This window comes from Indicator indicator, chromosome Z, assembly GCF_027791375.1.
Source record: "Indicator indicator isolate 239-I01 chromosome Z, UM_Iind_1.1, whole genome shotgun sequence".
NCBI lineage: Eukaryota > Metazoa > Chordata > Aves > Piciformes > Indicatoridae > Indicator > Indicator indicator.
The window spans coordinates 38,376,947-38,399,315 of NC_072053.1; the positions used below are offsets into that span (position 1 = coordinate 38,376,947).

The 22,369-nt window shown below is 35.4% G+C and overlaps 1 protein-coding gene across 1 annotated transcript in view; it reads right to left on the bottom strand.

Moving 5' to 3' along the window:
* Positions 1-4,966: 4,966 nt before the first annotated feature.
* The window catches only part of RFX3 (regulatory factor X3), a 51,764-nt gene continuing 34,361 nt past the window's right edge, over positions 4,967-22,369 (bottom strand). The window contains exons 7-16 of the mRNA XM_054397484.1: positions 20,792-20,913; positions 19,515-19,627; positions 18,660-18,775; positions 18,021-18,175; positions 14,275-14,372; positions 13,832-13,981; positions 9,527-9,735; positions 8,437-8,590; positions 6,130-6,172; positions 4,967-5,205 (exon numbers count right to left, since the gene is read on the bottom strand). Of these exons, the coding sequence (XP_054253459.1) occupies positions 4,967-5,205; positions 6,130-6,172; positions 8,437-8,590; positions 9,527-9,735; positions 13,832-13,981; positions 14,275-14,372; positions 18,021-18,175; positions 18,660-18,775; positions 19,515-19,627; positions 20,792-20,913 (1,399 nt within the window). The remainder of the gene's footprint in view (positions 5,206-6,129; positions 6,173-8,436; positions 8,591-9,526; positions 9,736-13,831; positions 13,982-14,274; positions 14,373-18,020; positions 18,176-18,659; positions 18,776-19,514; positions 19,628-20,791; positions 20,914-22,369) is intronic.

Genomic DNA, 22,369 nt, shown 5'->3' on the forward strand with positions numbered 1-22,369 from the left:
TTATAACTTATTTGCACTATACTACTAACGTAATTCCATTAAATAACTTAAAATGAGACCTTTTTTTTTCTTTCTTCCCCATCAGCTAGACTTAAATAAGTACAGCTGCACTTAGTGTTTGCTGACTGATTGATACTGCAAAAAAACAGTAGAAAATGTATTTTACTCTCACTTAGTAAGGTGGTATTTCTACCTGTAAGTTCAAAGAATCTCTACTTGCTACTGCACTTGCCCCCTTGTTTTTGTATGCAGTCTTTGCAGGAACAAAGGGGGTTTTTCAAATGGCAAAAGGTTTGTGCAATATCTAGGTTGCTTCTAAAATTCTCACATTCATAAGGGCCATCTGAACTGTATAAATATCCCCTGTAGATGAAGATGAATAAAATACCTTCATCTTTTAGCTAGTCATTATTGCAGTAACTGAGCTTTAAAAGGAGTAACAATATAATTCTGCACTTTTTGTTCTTGTTTATCAAAAACACTGCCAACAATTTCAATGCAAACATTATCAAATATTCAGCAAAATTTATTCTTCTCCACTCAGCCTTATTTTTATGCTAAAGATTCTCTTTTACAGTACCAGAATACTCCAATACTAACCTACATCAGGTTTTCAAAATAGTCAGAATTTATTATCTAAACCTTTATCTTCTAAAGGCATCTTAAAGTAGACAACTTCATATCCATAGAAAGATATGTTTTATTTTCTTTATATATTTATGCAATTATAAAAAAAAAAGAGAGCTGAAGTAGTTTTCTATTAGACAGTACACATCAAAGGCAGTGAATATTTTGCCTACATCTATTGAGCCTCCTATAATAAAACCATTCGCATATAGTACGCAAATATTTACTTTAGACATAACTAAAATAATTCTACAACACTATTAGCTATTTCAAAGTATATGCTCAATGGGCTAATTAAATTATCTAAAAAGGTTTGTTCCCATCGTGTTACTTACAATGCTCAAAGGGTTAATGCAAGGCATTATATAAAATTAATTTTCTAATACTAGAACTAAGCACTGTGTGTTTATGCTTCTATTCCAGTTTTTACTGTTTGTCTTATATCATCAAACAAATTAGCAGAGATACTAGAATTCCATTTGTTGGTTTGTTTTAAACCATATACAAAGAGGATGTCCTGTTAGACAGACAAGGGCCCAATTTTCAGAAATTCATCCTGTGCTCTCAAATGAATGTTTTAAACTTTGAAATTACTGTTGTATGCTTATATTACTAATACATTTCTTTTTTGGTCAGCATGTTTTTGGCTGTCGATGGTTGTTTTAATTTTGTAAAAAACTTTCTGAATTAAAATGGATTGCAATGCATCTCTAATAGATTTTTTTTCCCCCCTAAACAGTGAGAATAACAAAGATATCAGATAATTTCTCCTAGGGAAAACAAAGTGAACAAAAGAAGTGTTTTAGATATTTAAAAATACCTCGCTTGAAATTGAATTTGTATATATCCCTATACATTCCTGAATGATAGAACATTATCTCTTGTTCTTGTTGTTCTGTTTTTTTTTTTTTTAACTAAAGGCAGTAATGCTGTAAATAATTTTATATGTAAATAATTTAAAATCTATTTTCCAATTCTGTAAGGAACTTTTTTAAAAAAGAAGGTGCTTAGAGCATGCTACAGTACAAGAGCAAAATACAGAAATAGTAACTGAAAACAGAAAGAAAAACAATCAAACAAACTTCTAAACTGATTTACCATGAGAAAGATTAAAATGTACCAAGAAATTGTAATAAATATAAAACTTTTGAAAATTGGGCCCTGTGTTTGGAAAAGGTAGTTCAGCAATACCCATTCCCCCACACTGTTCACTGTGCTATTTGTGCTAGTGGGGGAAATGCCCCTAACATAATTGTTTTGGATTCCATGTCAAGATTAGATAAAACGCACAAGCCATGTCAGCTCTCATAATGTCTACCATGCAGATACATGCTGCACCTCTCCAGAGTGCTAGCAGACTTCAGAGTGGGGGCGGCAATGCAACCACATGCTACACATTACAGCATATGGACTGAGGTATTCATATCTCGATAGTGTACTGATTACTAAATCCCAACTATTAAATACAAAGTGTGTGCAAAACATTTTGTCTAAGTGATTAAAATGTCAATAAATGTAAAAAACAAAAGAGTCCCAAACCTGTAGTTACACCATGCAGCTCACAGTAACATTGTTCTTCTGAAAAAAATCTGGTAAAATCTTTAGATTTGAAGCATAGGAACAGAAACTCCATTTGGCTTTCTGAACCTGCAATAGTTCCAATTTTTTTTTTTTGATAACATGGTTTTTAGAAGCTATGAAATACATTCCATTTTTGTATTTAGATTTTTGTTCAGTTTAGTTTTGCACTTTGTGAACAGTGAACGACTGAGGGAAGCTAAATTATGAAAGATACTCAGATTCAGCCTTTTTTACCAACCTAGATTTCTGTTACAATCGTACTCTTCTCAGCAACAACAAATCCAACATTAAACCAAGAAATGACAATAATAAGAAAAAATTATAGATCCATCAATACAAAAATTGAAACAAGTACTACAGTGTTAAAGAAAGCTGAAAGTAAAAAAAAAAAGCTGAATTATTTTATTTCACTTGTAAACATCTTATAATGCACAATGAAGGGGAGTAAATATTTATCACAGCTTAGTTGTATTATTTTTGGTGAAGGGTACAGATGTGCTGATTTCCAAGGAAAAATCAGGGCACACTGAGTGATATATGTGAGAACAAAATCTAAGAGGTTCAGTGCATTTATGCGTTTAGAAGTAATTAATATAAACCTCACTTTTAACTTTTTACTGAGGCAAAAGCCACCTACTGACATTAGTAGGAATTATGCCTACACAGAATGAGCAGGATGGGTTCACCTCACAGTTTTTGAAAGCAATCAAAACTTAATTTTGTACACCAATAACGTTAGGATATTTTACTTGATGCTCAGCTGTATTTGGAGCGTAAGTAAACTCTAGCAACAAAATTGTTTGCTATGCATACGCTGCTCATTTTACATGCTCTCCCATTTGGTTTATATGAGTTCAGTCATTTTCAGACACACTAAATAAACCAAAATAAAAGCATCACTAATTTTTTTACACAGTCTCTTCTGCAAAGTTGATCTTTTTGTGCTCTCATTCACTTTTTGGCTTTTTTGCTTATTTAGTTCCACTATTTTAGTGTAGCAAATTTATGTGTCTGCATAATAAAATGTTAAAGAAGAAAAAAATTGAGTTGTTTAATGTCAATTAATATGGTCTCTATAAACCGTCACTATTTAACCATTAAAATGCAATATCTGGCTGATACCCCACAAAATATAGACATTGAAAACATGCACTGCATTATGTACCTGCTTATTTTTTTCTTTTTAGTTTTTAAAATTAAAGGTAGGCAAGAGTTTATAAAATATATAATTATGCTTGAGACTATGGTCAATCTATTCTGACATTTGAAGTTGGTATTAAAGCTAGTTTTGCTTTCTAGATTCCCAAGCAAATTTTATTTGTAATAAAGTGAAATCCAGCTAGAAATGAGAAAAAAATAGGCTTACTGTCATTCTAAGAGGGATATTAAAATCATTTAATAATAAAAAATCCTTTTATTCTTTTGAAGGCTCTGTAACCTGTCCTTACTTCTTAGGGAATTTGAAAATGACAGGCACACCTTGTTGTATTAATTTAAGAGTTAAGAATAACAAAAAGTACTAAGTCTTAGCTTCAGTTCTGTTTAAGGCACCATGTAATAGCCGAGGTACAATGATCCCTGATGTACATTCTTAAATGGCAATGGTCCATCTAGCCACCTATTCAAATTCTACACAATTGGGAATAAGTACAAGTGAGGTGTGCCAGTTACACTGCCTTATCTAATTTTTGTAAAAATTTAAATCCACTTTAACAACAAGGAAATGTTTTTTGAAAGGAAAATTATGCAGGCTGCTACATTCCTTGCATTCTATGAATCATCTCTTCTAAGAGCAGCAGATTGAACCACTAGTAGGAAAAGACCTGGAATAGAAGAAAGTCATCCAAATGGAATGTTTTCCTGTATGTCCAGTTCAGCATAAGTAGCACGCACACTTAATAATCAAGTCACTTCTTTTTTAGCTTAAGTTTCTAATAACTACAGTGCCACTCAACAGCCAAAAGCGTCTGTTCAGTGGCCCCACAAATAGAATCAGTAGTCTTCAAAACAGAGAAACTGGTATGCGAATAATATCTGGAACTGTTGATTTTAAAAGAAGTTTGCATTGTTTACATGATGGTCAGTTAATCTGGTACGTTTATGACGTACACAATACCACATTCTGTTACAATTCTGTCACTTAAACTTGCTGTGTTGCTCACAGAAAGAAACTAGGAGATCTTCATGATCCTCCAGCATTATTACAAAAAAATCCCCCTTAATGATTTTATCAAAATAGTGTCTTCTTGTTATCCAAAGAAAAGCACCTTTTATAACAAATTTGATACATCTGCTGTCAAATAAGTATGCCTCCAGTGTAAATCAAAGAAAATATTTCTTTTGATATTTCACAGAAGTGCATCTAATTAAAAACCTATCTATATGAAATCATCTTAACTAATAATTAACATTAAAATATTTTTTAAAAACTATGAAAAAATTTAAATTATTATAAGAGGACAAAAACATTGACATTAAGCTTTGCAAAAATCTTCCTTGCATTTGAGACTAAGAAAACTCTTCATACTAAGCAGCCAATGTAAAATGATTCTGTTTACAAAATTTTTTTTTTTTTTTTAAAACAGATCCGGCAAAATACATACAACCATTCCATTTAGCAACTCCAACAAAATAACATTCAGCACAGCTAAAATTTGACAACAGTCAGCCTTCAAACTTATTATCTTTATTTTTTTCTTTCATATTAAAGGGCTGATGTTATGGGGAGGGGGGGTGTCAGAAGAGAGGAGGTTTCCCATTAGACTGCAGTATATGTATTTCCAGTAGCGCTGCATTGTCTTATAGTCTGAGTAGTTGCAACAATATGCTCATTGTGAATTGGGTTCAGGAGGTTCTGCTGTACTCCACTCTCAAGCACTGGCTGCATGCAGCCCACCTGGAATGCCTGGTTTATCTCCGTTTTCTCTCTTTTGGCTGGTGGCTCTCCATTTTCATCCAGCTCTTCATCTATTTCACTTTCAACTTCACTGCCCTCATCTGCACAAACAGACCACCAAGAAACTAGCATGAAGGGAAAAAATTCTAATACAAGGGTCTTTATTTTGCAAATAATTGTAGAAATACAAAAAACAAAACACAAACCGGGAAAGACTAACAATTTGATAAAGCATGAATTAAAAATGCTTATGGCAAATAGTCAATTATTATCTCAAATAAGTAAACATACTGTCAGTACATGGAAAAAACAATTGCAATCTCAAAACCAATCTCTAACAAATAATGTTAACTTCGTATTTCCAAATGCCTTTCATCCCTGAAGACATGATGAACAAGACATGTTATACATATGGAAATAGGTGAAGAGATCTGGGGTGACCTGACCCCACATTTTGGCATACATTCTTATACTGACTAGTTGAGTGATGTGGGTTCAAATAACCAGAAATCACTCAACTTGTCAGCACAAGGATGTACACCAGAACATGGCACAAAGAGGTTACAAGGAGTTGTTTCTCTCTGTCCTCTTCACTAACAAACTATCTGACAGTGACTTGCTTGCAGTTCTGTCTTCTTCACTTAGCACAAAATTTACTACATATAAACATACACAAACATACATCCATCTTTGTTTCCCCAGCTTTTACCCTACTCTCTCCTATCACATAAAACTATATCTTGAATAAAAATTGGAATATTTCTCGTGCCTCTATTAAGCACATTTTAAATATATTCTTATCTTAAGCAAACCTACAATATTATAGTCACTATTATATGCTGTCTGTATGCATAGACAACTTATTGTATCCATGGAATATATTAGTGTATAATGCATGCTCATTAAAGTGTGACACAGCTCTAAATTCTGTTATACTGTATTTTTAAAACATATGGACTTATTTTACTCAAAAAATCACATTAGCTCTACACAGAATTATGCACTGGAGAGATTAAAGTGCTTACCTTTATCCATATTTCCAGGTGACACAGCATTTAAGTCACCAAACTGCAAAGTAAACAATAAAAAAAAGGACACAGTCTTAAAGAAATGTGAACTTACAGTATCTGTGACGGAGCAGATGTGCAAGCATTCGAACATGATCTTGGCTGCTGACACATCCATAGTAGAGTAATTCCTGTTTCATTCCATCCTAGTCTTGTGCTTATTAAGACAATTATCACTAAGTAAACCCTCAAAAATGTAACTAGGGAAGTACAAACTTTTTAAAAGATTACTGCTTCAGAGCTTTTGTTGCTTGAAATGAACCATAAATTATGATGGATAGCCATTCTGAATGTCAATATTTTAACAAAAAGCCCTTTTAATTAAAAATTTCCCAGAGACAATTTCAATTGTGCTGGAAAAAAAAAAATTGAAAAAGACAATAATGTGTCACAGTGTTGGAAATCTACCTGTAAGGTAGATTAAAGGCACTGCAGAGAAAAGGTTTTTAATCTGGTAATTGATTTACTTGGATCAAAAAAAGACCTGTTTGAAAAACGTTGCTCACAAGCTAGATGTACAACCTTCCTTGCTTTCCTTTTCTGAGTTCTCCAAGTTTCTCTTCAATAAGAATCAGCAGAGCAAAATGCCATCAATGAATCTCAAACTAACAGAGTATGTTCTTTAGAGAAATACTGTCCTAGACATGAATGATGCTGCTAGTTTTTTGGGGTTTTTAAGAAGAATTTTGCCAATACACTTGTCCAAAACTGCGAGAACAAGAAGGGAGGAAAATGAGCACGCTCTTCAGCTGCAACAAAAGTTTGTACTCTTTGAAAGTGCTTGTTAGACCGTGGTCTTGGACGTATTCTATTTCAGTCACAGTTGCTGAATACATAGGAACATAAAAAGACATGCATTTAATGAGAGCTCACTACTATTCTGGCCCTCTCACCTCCAAAGGTTTTGATTGACTTTCTCACAATAGCTCCATCTTAGTATACATAAACTTTGAAGAAGACTCTATGTTATAGTCATGTCTAAAACCAACAATGTCCATAGGAAGACAAGAATGTAGTAACTGTGTAAGTATACAGTTACTGCAAATAGAAAGCAGAGATTAAGCAGCTTTACTATTTGTGGGTAACTATCAGAAACACTGTTCAGTTTTTCTGAAACATTTACTGAAAGGAGTTATCAGGCACTGGAAGAGGATGCCCCAGGGATGTGTGGAGTCACAATCCTTAGAGCTGTAAAAAAATGTGTAGACATAGCACTTTAGGGCAGGGCTTAATGGCCATAGTGTTAGGTTGACAGTTGGACTCACTCAGAAATCTTTTCCAACCAAAATGATTCTAAATAAAGCTCATATATTTCAAATTCCTCTTCAAAAAATAGCAACTATTTATAGTATTTAATGAACCTATTAATGTATCTTGAGGGAAGAATGACACTTGATGCCAGATCAACTCATAAAATGACATGCAATTTGTCAGTAACAGAATATGATACGGTGACTCCCCAAGTGTAAAAATCTGGCCCATTAAGTATCTAGCATATTTTAAAATATATCCACTTTCCAGCACTTCTGAAATATGATTCTTTGATAACAATTCATGCATTCTTCACTGGCTCAGTCAAAATAAAAGTTTAGAGTAACTACTGGGAAAAAGACCGGTAAGATAAACTTTGCCTTGCAGACGCTACAGATGAGTATAAAAAACTGGTTATGAATTGACACTCTTGTTAGATTTATCAAACCAACAGTGTTTGAAACACACATGATGTGAAAATCAGATGTGTTGCAAACCTCTAGGTATGTCTCTACTGGTTTTATTATATGTATGTGACCAGTTCTGTACAAGCCAAAATTCTGTGTGTAAGCTATCACTCAGCTCACTTGTATTAGTATTTGTGTGGGAATTCAAAACATGCAAATACATGTAAACAAATACATGCCAACAACACTTTCCTAATAATCTGCTTTTTTTTCCTTCTTAACAATAAATGCCCAGTCCTCAAAAACCAGAAAAAGGCTGCATGTTTATCAACATTTTGAAACTACCCAAATGAATCTACATGCAGATTTGTAGAGAAGAAAGCTCTTTCCAAAATAAATGTTTCCCAGAATTCTGTGTCATTTTAGTACTTCAACAATCCACCAATGAAACAAGTCTGAAACTGCTGTGTGTGTATTTGTAACCCAATCTATTGTATATTGCAGAACATCCTAAAGTTCCCCATAGATGTTTAAAAAGTTTACAAGGACATACATACCCAAATTCATCACTAAATCTATCAGTCCAGTCTCTCACATATTATCTTACCTCTCCCATAACTGCAATAGGTGTCTCTCCTGTTGCCTGAGCAACACGATGTTCTACTAAGTAAAACATGTATTCATCGTAAAGCAAGCGGATCAGGTGAAAAGAGCCAAAGCTAGCAGCACTGCGCAAGGTCAAATCTCGAATCACCATTGAGCTATTCAAAAATAGAAAAATATACATATTTATGTATTGTAACTCATAGACATTTTAACACTTATCCATGTTGGCAATTCACCTCAAAACCAGTATTCTCAAAAGTAACATCACCAACAAATGTCTGATTTATGGTGTCTTCAGAAAGAAATCTTCAAGAAAGGCAATCATTTGCTTCTCTCCAGTATTGTTGGACACCACATCATATGAGAGATAACCAGATTCTCGTTTTCAGTTCTTCTTTGTTTTTATATATGCATAACTAACAGTACTTGAACACGTTTAAAACCTAACTTGAAATAAAACTTTGTTGAAAACATAAACAACTAAAATGGTAAGAAACCTACTTGATTTTAAACAAACTAATGCTTAAATTATTTATTGTGTCCATCTTTGCAGTACTAAGATTTTCAGAGCCACTATTTTAAAAACTGGAAACATAAAAGTACAAAAAAATAGGGTTGTGTGTACATATGATACAGACAAATTCTGCTATCTTCAGCAAGTAGTTGCTACAGTAATTGAGGACCGAGGTTTACTCTGATAACTGTTTCAGTAAGCAGCTAACATGGAATGCTTATCTTAATGCTCTTTTTACACATTTAAAATAGTTTGTTTTCCTTATCTAATGGATACCACAGTGTTTTAATAAACAATATTAAAAATAGTGGATTAATAATTTTGTAGTTATTTAACCCCAAAATTCGTATTATGTTTCTAATTTAGGACAAAATTCCAATTGCATTCATTTGCACATGGCCTCCAAAACAATAAATTTTTAAGTCCCTGCTGATTTGAAAGCAACTCTGAGTTCTACATCAAAACCAGTAATTTTCTGATAAAAACCTGCATGTTTTTCTGCGCCAACTTTATTGCAGTCAAAAAATCAGCAGATAATAGACTAGTTAGAATGTTTTGGAATTCTATTAAATACTACCTGTAGAAAGACCATTTTAACAGGAATTGCCGTGCTGCTTTAGGAAAGCTGGGTCTTCCTTCATATGGTTTCAGTGCTTGCATCATTACATTATCAAGCCAGGCAGCCCACTGCTCCAGAGTGCTCTGCTGTTGAAGAGTCATCTTGAAATCTGTTTCCAGTCTCTGAACCATGTTGTCATCACACTGGCACACCCAGGAAGCCTGCTCCTGTACAGCACATGCACAACTCTTGAAATGATGCATAAGCCAAAGCAGAAACTGTAATTCTTTCTCAAAGACTAAGCAACTCAGTGGGCAAAAAGGACAAACCTTATTAGACAAACTAAAATGCAGGTTTTATTTTTATATCTATCATGGTTTTGTTGAAAGCAAATGGGTGGGAAAAACATAATATGTAAGAGCAGACATCAAATAAAGAAATGAGAACAAACAATGTAAATGACAGAAGTATGTTCTAGTTTTTTATATTAATTTTCAAAATTCATGTTCTTCTACTTTCCTCATTCATCATTTTTCTACTGAAATTTTGGGACTTGTCTGCTTTTTCCTGGGGCTACAGGCACAGCAAGCAGGAAGAACAGTTAAAATGGTTAACATAATAAAATAAGTAGCAAGAAATCAAATGCAAGGTCTGAAAAAGTTAGGATTGAAGACAGTTTTTGTTATATCGTCTTACAAAAGCAAGCTTTACATGTAAACAAGAATCATTTTGTTTGCTGACTACAGGCAGTAAAAGAATACACATTACATAAAGTACAACATAAGCTGCACACAAAATGAAGAAACACTCTTCATGCAGAAACATACTCTTCATACAGTAACAAGCAATTTGGTCAATGCTACCAAGTTTCAATAAGGCTATCTGGTTAATTCAGAAATTAACCACAAAAATGCAGGCTCACTAACTGCAAGACATGTCCTTAAACTCTAGCTGTCATGTGCCAAGTTAACACCTCATTCACGACTCTGTACCCATGTTGACATACAGTCATACTGTATCTTGAACGTTCAAGTATTCTTGACTGACTTTTCTTAAAGATTATTAAAAAGTATGTCAGAACAGTTGTTCACATGGAAAAAGAGATAAACATAGAACAATATCATCTTGAAAATTTTATTTTGCTGGGCAGAAGGAGAAAGTACTTTTCCTCAGAGGAACAGAAACATGGAGATATAAGCTGAATGAAAAGCTAACTGGAAACCCGTTCTAATCAATTACTCAAGAGATCCTGTAAATTTAAGCATAGGCACTTACATAAAGTGTTGACTTTGAAATAATGAATCTGTATCTACAAAAACCAATGTTACTTATTTAATAGCTTTTGAAGCATTCAGAAGCTATGCTACTATGTGTGACTGTACCATTTATGCTCTTAGTAATACATCATTCATGGTGCCCATTCTGAGAATGTATTTGCTGTATATTTTCATAGAATTTGGAAGAATATGGGCACTTAAGGACAGTAAGTGGAAACAATGGTTCTGAGCTCTTAATTTCCTAACATGTAAGGTGTCATGTTTGGAGTTGTGCTGGGTTAGCACAGCCTGCTCTCACAGCCCCTCTGCCCCAACACAGAAGTGAGGGAAAATAACACAAAACCCCAAAACCCTACAGGTTGGCACAAAGAGTTGAGATAAAGAGCTTTACTGGGAATGAGATAATACAACGCACAATTACCTTAGCCTATTTGCAGAAAAGTGCAGCAAAATGCAGAAGCAGAAGCCTGTGACCAGCCCTCCCACCCCAAGACCTGCAGCCAGCCCAATGGAAAAGACCAAAAACCTGGAAATCAAAAGCAGCTACCAGAACAGGAAGCCTCTCATGTACCAATCTGAGCTTCAAGCTCCATGATACTTTGCTCCAGCCAGCACTTTCAGTTTGAATCTGGCATGACAGCAGCATGGGATTGAGTATCAGCAGCAGATTCAACTCAACCTATGACATTCTCCACCCTCATTCTGTACCATCAAGGTCATGCCCAGCAGCAATTAGCATCAAACAACATACATCATGCATCATTCACAGTCTATTCTCACTCAAAATGAGATCGCTTTGCAGTATAGAGAAGACTGCTCACTGCAGATGCTCTGGAGCTCCACCCTCTTCCAGTACAGTCTGGATCAGTCCATGACCAGTCCAAATGGTGGGGCTGTATTTCTACCCCTGGGGCAGTCAATGGCAGTGACTCCTTCCACCCCTCCAAGTGATAGCAAACAACGGCTTGCATTCTGGTGCTTTACCTCCAGGCGTAGGGATCCTTCTGTCCCACCACAAACACAGATGGGTTCCACCCCTCATAGTTTGATAGCATCAGACTACACTGGGTGCCTGTATCTACTAAAGCTTTACACTCTTCCTGGGTTCAGCTTGCCCTGCCATCATATCCACACAGTCCAATAAACCCAGGTGTCCCTCTCTTCCATCTGTTTGGAGGCAGGGCCCCTTTAATTCTGACTGGAATCACTTGTATCTTCTGAAGATGCTTGTGAAGGGTCCCCTCAGGAGGATCAGAAGCAGTATCAGCTTGTCTGCTCTTTTTGTGCAATTTTCCACTGGAAACCAAGGCAACATTCTTCCAGGGAGAATTTCCTTGTCATTTATGGACTCATGCAGCTAGGACTGAAGTGGGTTTTTTCCATCCCACTTCAAGTCCTTCCCATGGTCATGCAAGTAAAACCACAGGGTACACCATGGTGTGTACCTACCATATTCTCTCTTTTGGACAGGGAAGCACCTGCATCTCATGGCTGAAATACAGGACCGTACAGGTGAGGAATAGGAGAGGTTTGATTTGCTTGACCTTCCAGGACAGTTCCTTCACAGCTGAAACACAGGCCTGTACAGGGGAAGAGATATCCCTCACATTGCTGGGGCCTGATAGTCATTTCATCCACTGTTTGTTGTTGACCATCTTCCAAAGCCAGAGAAAAAGATCAAGTGAGCATCCTTGGCTCTTTCTCTTGTTCCCATGATGACCTTGATTCATCCTCATCCTTTGCCAGCCAGACAAACTGCTTTCTGTATATGTTTTTTTTCTGTACAGGGGCAGCTGAAACTGACACAGGCTCATTTTCTGGTGCAGGTGCCATGCCTGTTGGTCTTTCTGTAGGCCCAGAGACCTTCTCTTGCCCACAGGCACTCTGAACACTGATAAGAAAGGCTCGATAGGCATGGGCCAGGGTCAAGCCCCACATATTGCAGTGGTTTCTGCTCTAGTGAAATTCTGGATTAACAACAGATTTTGTTCCAAACATTAATCAGCTTGTCAAGATTTTGCACTTTTTCAGGGGTGAAATCTCAAACCACGAGAGGTGACCACTGTTGTAGGCATTTGCCCATACTCTCCCACACACCCTGTCACTTGTAGTTATCCAGTCTCAGGGCAGATCTCTTAGTGGTATTCTTGGGAGATTTCTGTATTGCACTGAACAAAACCTGGCCTGCCAGTAAGCAGCACAGCAACAGCACAGGTCTAAGCTGTTCCCCTAAGGTGATTCTCATCACCACAGTGAGCACATACTGCCTCCAGCACACTGGCCCCAGCCGTCCCCAGAAAGCAAATACATCAACATAGCAACCACAGGAAAAAAAAATTGTATAAAACTCTTAACAAGTCTCAAGTCTTAATTGAATCCTCTTGTTATCTCGCTCCTCGCTATCTCAACCCTTTCACCTCCTGCCAAAATCAACTGTCTTAGCTAAGACAGCTGCTTTTGGACCCCACATTGGGCACTAAATATGGACTGCCCCAGGTTATCACAGCCTGCTCTCACAGCACCCTCACCCAACACAGAAGCGTGGGAAAGTAATGCAAAACACCCCTCCGGGTTTAGAAAAGGAGTTGACAGAGAGAGTTTTACTGGCAATGAGATAATACAACACACAATTACTTTGCCTGTTTGCAGAAAGTGCAGTAAGAAGCAGAAGCAGCAGCAGAAGACAGCAACCCACTGCACAACCTGCAGCCAGCCCAGCACAAAAGCCCAACACCCAAATCTGGAAAACTGAAAGCAGCAACTGGAACAGGAAGCCTCTCATGTTACAATCTGAACTTCAAGCCCCATGATACCTTGCTTCAGCCATCACTTTCACTGTGAAGCTGGCATGACAGCAGCATGGGACTGAATATCAGCAGCAGATTCAACTCAACCCATGACAGGAGTGAATTACTGCATATATGAATGACCAAGATGTTCTCACCACTTTCTTGACAGAATGACAGCTAAAAATAAAGATCAAAATCACAGGGAAAATACCATTTATTTTTACAAAAATAATTCTTAATTTAAAGCTATGTTTTACCTGAACATTGGCAAAATCTACACGGTTAAGATCATTGAGCATCTGGTTGATTTGAGAAGTATTTTGAAGGACAGCTCGAGCTGCTTGAGCCAGGTGATTAAGAGATGTGTATCTTCGCAGAGTCTGGGCAAAGGCACTTACAGCGGCAACCTATGAAGAAATTGATTTATTTTTAAATATTGCTTCTTTAGCTGAGGATTAACTCTACAGGTTAAGCCTTTCCCTTAACTTCAACATTCTGTATTAGTGTCTTCATATGTGAGTTATGTAACAAATGTGTAACAAATTATATGTCTTCCTCATAATTTTATAACGAAACGAAGTTGTTTCCTCTCCCATTATTTGATGCTTGATGCTAAACACGAAATTTAGCATTAAAGTCAAAATGCTACTGCCCACTTGGTTTGCCATGGCAAGAAGAACACTGCAACAGTTTTGCCTACCTTGGTTTGTATCATCCTCTGTGGAATATTGTTCATGGCATTTGAAAGCCAACCTTCAAGGCTTTTTGCAAAATTGCGAATGGCTTGGGTCAAGGCACCTGTACATTACATAATAAAAATGGAATGAGAAGAAAGCAATACACTTCTCTTGAAATGTTTTGCATTCTCAGTACTTACACGTTCTGGTCTGCTGCTTTACTTATTAAAAGACAAATCCAGTCTCAGTTCAAAATGCCTCATTCAGATATAGATTTAAATAATTACTTTAGTTTTGGTTTAATAAGAAGCTCTGACTTCCTCATCTAACAGTTTTTGAAGAGGTTTGCGACCAGCAGTATAATTTTGGACACTCCTATAGAAGAACATCAGTAATGGCACTAGTCATTTTGATGGAAATTTCCATCACAAACTTCCAGCTTTCCATTTCATCTAAGCACTTCGTTTAAAGAGCAAAACTTAAAAACCAAAACCCAACCAACCAAACAAAACCTTCCCCAAAAAGTTGTCTGAATACTGCAGTTTCCTCAAATAAGCCCAGAGTATCCTTACATGACATCATAGTGCTACTTATTTCAATTTTAAAAACCACAATCCAATACACAGTGCTTAAGGCTATCATCAATAAGAAAAAGCTAATGTAGATATTCAGGCATCAGTATTGTAACAACCAACCATGAATCTCTAATAAGTTTTGGAGGTATCGTTATATGCAGAATTTTTCTCATACTCCAGTCTTAAGTGCACATCCAGCTGTTAACAAAACCTGAACAATTTACAGTCTCAAAACCTTCTTTTATGTTCATCTGTCCACCACAGAAAAACACCAATAATCACAAGATGAATATGGTGTTAAGTAAATGGCCTGAGATAGCTGAATGTTACTAGACATACACAAAATGATATTGTAACGGCAAGTACAGATAGAAAGTTTGGTTTGGACAAACACCTGAAAAAACTTGAGCTCTCAACTGAAAACCCTCTGACATGCAAATCTCCTAAAAACAAGGCTTTACAGCCTTTAAATCTTTCTCTGCCTGGAATTGTGTAATATGATGTGGAAATATGTTTAAAAATTCTCCAATTTTAATAGAGATTAACTCACAGGCAAGTTTATTCTGTCCATTCTCTTGCTTGTGGAAGTACAAAAAGCCCATTGTAAAACTTAATAGCTCTGTTCTATTGACAGAGACATTAGATAATTATGGTCTTTATTATTGAATCAGATAGAGACAGCATTTCACATTTTTTCAGGAAAAGGGACTTTGCTGGTTTATACACAGCAGTTCTTCATTCATTGTGTGGGTGGGTAAACATTTTGACTGCTAAGTTTAACATAAATGTTAAAAATACTTCAAGCACTTTCCACATTAATACTTCTCCATACTTTGAGCAGCTGTTGTTGAAATTTTTACATTTATTCAGGAAAATAACCATAAATGTGCCTTTGATGGAGCATTTAGAGCCCCCTTTCTTCTACAGAGATCAAGCTTTCCTATAAACTGCTATTTTCTGACAAAAGGTGAAGAATTTGTGTACTTCACTCAGCTCTATTATAGTCAGTCAACTATTTAGCACAACCTTAAGCCTTCCCCTTGGTGTATTTTAATGCTTGGACATACTTTAATTCAAAAGCAGGAGTTATAAAACTAGTAATATTTAAAATATTTAACAGTGAAGCGAGAGTTTTTATAGACCATCATTACAGGAAAACTGACTAGAAAAAGCTATTTAGTTAGTTGGTCCTAAAGACAAAATAAGAAAATACAAAAACACACTAGCTGTCTTTCAAAGGTGGCTCAGTGGGCGAACATCTAGGCAGAAAACCTCCGGACTGTTCACAAAACAGAGGCAGAAGCCTCTTGGGATGAGTTTATCCTGGGATCAGATGATGTGTTTGCATCAAGTCTGATAATGATTGAAAAATCAGGAATGTCAAACACTGTAGGTATCAATTATTCAGATGTGACTGGTTAATTCTAGAAAAGAAGAAATAGCATGAAAAGGACATCACGCCTGTAGCTGCTGATTTGAAATGATTGTGTCCCATTTCTCAAAACCCTGTAGTGGCAATGTCCCATGCATCTTGAAGAACAAGGAAGGAAGACACCACAAGCTAAGGAGGTATAAAAACGTCTTCAGAGACTGACAGGCTGTGCAGGAGAAGCAAGTGAAAAGAAAGGTTAAAAGCAGGTTTGAGGAAAAATGATATCTGTACCACCTTTTGATTCAGAAAATACCATGCTTTTGGAAAAGTGAGGTTTTAATTCAACCTATTAAATGCTGCAATTAAATTTGTGTGTGGGGTTTATCATTGCCTATTCCTTCATCACACGTTATATTACCTTAAAATTAATATCGTATCTACTTGCATTGTCATTAGATAGTGAAGTAGAATATCAACTATAAACCACTGCAAAGTAATTTATACAACTAGTGGTTATCAATAATTGCATGTATTTGAAAAAACATTTTTTTTTGTTCTGTTACATAGATGAAAAGTTAAATTATGTCAGTCTCCACCAAGAAATTGCCTTGTAAATATCTGACCTTCAGGTATCATACATTTCCAGTTCCAAAATTCTTTGTTATTTCATATGCAACCTACTAAAAGCTGATTTTATTTAATTGCCAAGGAAAAACTCAACAAAACTTTTCTGCAAGGCAGTACCTTTAAACATTCTTCTGTAATGCTCATTACTGCTGCAGTCACTATAGGAAAGAGGTGTTCACAGCATGACAGAATAGTTTTGTTAGCTGCAAAGCTACTTAAGGCCCTTATTTTTTAAAAATACATCAATCCAGTTTTATAAAGTGACTATTGTTTCTTTTCATGGAAAGCATGTATTATGTAGGCATTACACAAGGATTTTACAGTAGGTTGCTAACATCATCTCTTTATAACATTTAGAACAGCGTAAGTGACACAATGCTTGTAAAAAAGTCCAACCTTTTCCAAATAAATATATTTTGTACTAAAATTATCCACAAAAATACATTGCTGGAGCAACGATGGATTCTAGTAAAATTAACTTTGGAAAGAAAGCTGCACTCCTGGTAATGGTTGAATGGCCAGATAGTTACTGACTCATTCATGCATCAGATATGAAAAAAAGACTAGTAGACTGGAATAATAAATTGGACTAAAAAATCCCTGAGTTATTTCCGTTATTGCTTTAATAGTCATCAACATTTATTCCAGTAGCCACTGATAAGGAATAAATGACTAACCACCCAATAATGGATTCACAAAGATCATAAATATATTTATTCTTCAGACTAATAAAGGATTAATACATAATGTCTAAACTAAAAACTACTGAATTTAATGGAAGGACTGATTGACATTAGTGCACACAGGCTCAGGGACACAGGACTTAGATGTCTAAGTCTATTGGGTAGTCTACAGCCAGGGCAAAAGGAAATCACTTCCACATTAAAATAGAACATGCAGAGAAATAAGTATTTTCAATATGAAACTATAACATAATAATATTCAATATTCAATATATTCAACATAACAATATTGAAAACTAGATCTTCCAACTGCATTAAAATCCCATTGCTTTTAAAATACAAAGCACACATCAACTCTCAGCACAATGTCCTACACAATAAAATTAAGGATAAAAGATATAAAATACTTTGCTAACTTTCAAAGTTATTCCTAAAGCTGCCCTGTGAGGCACCAAACCACTACTACCAACACATGCATAAAAATTCTTAAACGTTTCAGGAGTTCAACTTACTAGGAATAGGTCTAAGGACGTCAGGAATGAGAATCTCCACCAAAGCCTGGTACATCACATGGTCACAGTTACACATCCATTTCAGAATAGACTCATTCTTGCACAGAGTAATCAGCTTTGCTTTTGGAAGTCGGCTTTCTATTTCACTCAGATTGCTGGTGTGAAAAAAATGTAGCAAATTAAATAACTGATAAGACATTTGCAGTAGGTAAAAACCTGCAGTGGGTGTTAAAATCTACTATAAAGATGTCACAGATGTCTCAACTACACTCAGCAGAATTTCTTTACAAACTGTCACATCGACGTGGATTTTAAAAATGCCTCCATAGTCCTGCTACAGCTCACAAATTAATGCAGAGGTATGAATGATCCTCTAGGCTTAAAAAAAATGGATAGCCTACTGGAGAAAGATACCTTTACTGCAGTTTTCCAAGCAAAGGAAAAAAATGAGCAACATTAATAGTTTCAAGACTGCAATTTGGTATACACCCAGCCTATACAAAACTATTAGACAACAGAAATTTATTTTGAAAATCTATAATTTCAAAAGACATTAGTACTGTGAATGTAAAACTTGTAAGCTGTTTTTTTTCTTTGACATTTGTGCTGTATTATCAACATTAAAAAAAGTTTGCTGACCTTGGTTCGGTAATAGTAGTGCCATCAGGTGGAGCAGAGGGAGAATAGCGCCAGAAAGTTTGCCACAACTTTTCTATCAGGCTGAACTGAAGATTCACAACCACATCCAGTATTGCCTAAAAAACGAAACACAAGTACAGATTGTCTCCTGTCCAGCTTCCCCCAGCTCCAGCTAGACCTGTTGCTGTTTTTCCCTCATCACCTAATGGAGTAAAGGCAAACTGTGTATTTCCAAGTTAGAAATATTATCTGTTTTAATATGCTGGATATCCATAAATTATCCACTATAAAGAGTGCAGACAGGTAAGCATCAGGGGAATTCACCCCAAGAAAATACCTAATACTACCACAAACACAAAGGAAACCTGTTAGTTTATTCATTTTCACAATTCAGTAGAGGTTTGAAAACACATTCAAAGATAATTTTAAAAGACATTGCTCAGTATCAAACATAGGATAAATGTCTCAATGTTTCTTTAAAATGGGAAGTTATGGCTTTTAATAGAAAAAAAAACAGCTATTATTTAGCCTGATTAACATTTCTTATTGACTAATCCAAAGACCTGTCTGTACAATCTGAAGTCTAGTTTCTCTAACATTCTGAAAACATATACATGGCTACATTTCATTCTCAGTGTATATTATATATTACATATTACTCTTTTCCCCCTGTAGAGCAGAGCCTCCAGCAAAAAGCTCTTTACTAATGTCTTTTCCAATGAAATAATCAAAATATCCTGGGGGAAAGTCATGTAACACTAACATGGCTGCAATATATTTGGCATTACACTCTTGTACTGTAATCCTGTACTTGACTAGAAGTCATGAACTTTAAAAATGTTTTATAGGAAATACCTCACAGTGCTCTCGATAAAGACTCTGAAGTGATTTGATGTCCTCAAAGGTAGTACCATCTGGCAGAGAAGATATTTCAACTTCTCCAAACTCTGGAAGTACTCGAGATGCATCTGTTTCCATGACAACATAATGAAAGAGGACTATTGTGAACAGTGCCAGTTACAGAATGATAAAGAAACTATTTAAGGATGATACAAATAAATCAATTCCAAAAGGTCATAATATTCAAAGAGAAAAGTCTTTCAGACCTGTAAACAAATTCAGCCAGTATTTTTCATCAAAAAACCCCAACAAAACTATTCTTGAAGATGTTAAAAATATGTCATGCACATACTACACCTATATAAAAAAGCTAATACACATTTTTCAGAATATTACAGTATGAAGGAAAATATGTATGTCAGTGTAGGAAAGATTAATCCTTGAAGAGTTTTTTTCTTGTTCAGCTGAAGAGTTTCTATGTAGCAGGGTATGATGGGGCTTAGCAGATTCAATATACATGTTTATTTGAAATTTCACAGACTATCAAATCAAGCAAAGTGTGTTTTCACAATTTGTTATAAACATTTCCAAGAGATAAGCTGATATAAGAGAAAAATCCTGGAGTGAAAGTACCTGGAAAGAAAGATTCAAAACAATTTAGTGCTACCATTATGTTCTCAATGATTTCAATAACAGCAAAATTTAGACAAAGGATTTGGGGCTTGAAAATTCCAACCAGATAATTGTGAATCTTCTGTAATAACAGAACCAAAGAGTCTTTCTACATAAATGATTAAGTAAATTACCACTTGTTTCTTACACTAAGAATACAGGCTTAGATGGATCAATGAATCCATGACTTGGATGTCTTTTAATTTGGGGTTTCTAATTGAAACAATTCACTATTTCCACTTGTAACACTGCAGCACACTTTCAGAGCAGTATAGCTAATGTCCGATAGCAATGCAACAGCAGGGAACTTTCATCACAGGAGTTTCAAGTTCTGCGTCTAATAGAAGTTTGTACAGCAACGGCATTGTGATTTATATAATAGTGAGTTTATCGCTCAAATAGAGAATTTGCAGGGTTTCCTTTTATAGTTATATGGTGCATATTACATATCACATAAAGCTCACACACAGTACATGTAACTTAAGTGCCTTATTCTAAGAATTTTAAAGATCGCATGATTACTTTAGAAACAACTGCTGTACTAGTGTGATTTGATATTCAAAGTTATAATGAAGTTCATCTTATTTATTTAAACAGCAGTATAAAACCTGCTCTCATACCTAAAAACTGTTGATGATGTTGACTTTGGGCAATTACAGTTTGTTCAACAGATGTGCCTGTCTGTTGACCACTTCCTGTGAAGCCATCTGCAACTCCATCCACTTTCTGCATGGGCTTATACCTACAAAAATATCAAGTACAAAATTATCCTTTCTGTCCACTTCTTCATAGATGAGATGATACAATCTATGTTTGCTTTGACTTCTCCATCTCAAAATAAAATTTGGAGTAAAAGTAACAAACTAATTTATATATTTTTATTTATTTTTTACATTAGCAATAGAAACAATTCCTAAGTGAAGCTAGACAAAGCAGTACAAAATTCATAAAGGTGATGTTACAGCAATACCACCAATATCTTGTGGAATTTAGCTTAGGAAGAGCATATGAAGAGACTAACTCATTTACACCAAAAGGAATCAAATCCTTCCCTTTCCAAATACCTTGACTTCACAATAACTATTCAAAAATAGTATTTCATTATGTTAAGCAAAAGCAACATTACTGTCTGAGAATAATGAAAGACTTTCAAATCCAACATAAGCATAGAAGGCTTGAGAAAGCTACTTGAAAACCTAAACCCTTCAGTGGTCAATTCTCAGAATCTTTTTTATAAAGGAAAAAAATCACAATGGTACAAATAGGAATGTTGGTGTGGGTGGTTAAGTGCTGTCTCAACAATCACATCTGACAAGCTGAAGGTCCCCAGGGCATTTACTGCCCCAGGTTTTAATGGTACCATCTCAGACACTTTGCACTTTTGAAAAAGAATTGTAGCTACTGGAAAAGAATATAAGAGAAGCCCCAAAGCTAAACCAAGTGTGTTTTAAACATCATTCTAACTGGCATTGTTGTGCAGACTGTAAAACTCCATGCTAGCTTCAGGAATTTGACAAGAATTTTCACAATGCATTGCTTTTGAGAGACAGATTAATCGGTTGGGAACATTTCAGTTTGTTTCCAGCACACATAAACCAGCATTGTCTTCGTAATTACTTAGGTTTTTCTCACTGAAGTTTTCCATCCAAAGTATTGATTCAATATTTTAGGCATACCTGACATGAATCCAAATATACAACAACAAAAGACAGGCAGAAAACACACTTTCAAAGTGTTTTGAATATGTAAAAATATGAGATTTTCAGTTATGTGAAAAACCTTATAATTAAAGTATAAAAGCCAACTTAATCCTCTGATGCTAGGAATCAGGATTATCCACCTATGTACTCCACTGTGCTTTACATAAAATCTGCTGGGCAAAAATCTTAATTCTGGCACTGTGACAGGTAACTCGTCACAGAAGTTAGCCAGTTTTTACAGCATTAAAAAAGTAACTTGCAAAATTAAATCAAAAAAGAAAGAATTTTTTTCCCCCAGGACCTTCAGATGAAAAATAAACACAGAGTGCTTATCAAACAGCTCTCCAGAATTCTTTCAATTCATGCCATTTTTTGGTGCAGGGGAAAAATAGTTACAATTGCCTAATTGGTAAGAGTTGTATTTTCTAAGATTATCTAGACTTTTCCTCTGTTTTCCTGTTTTACTCACTTGTACCTTATTTTGTCTTTCACTCTTTT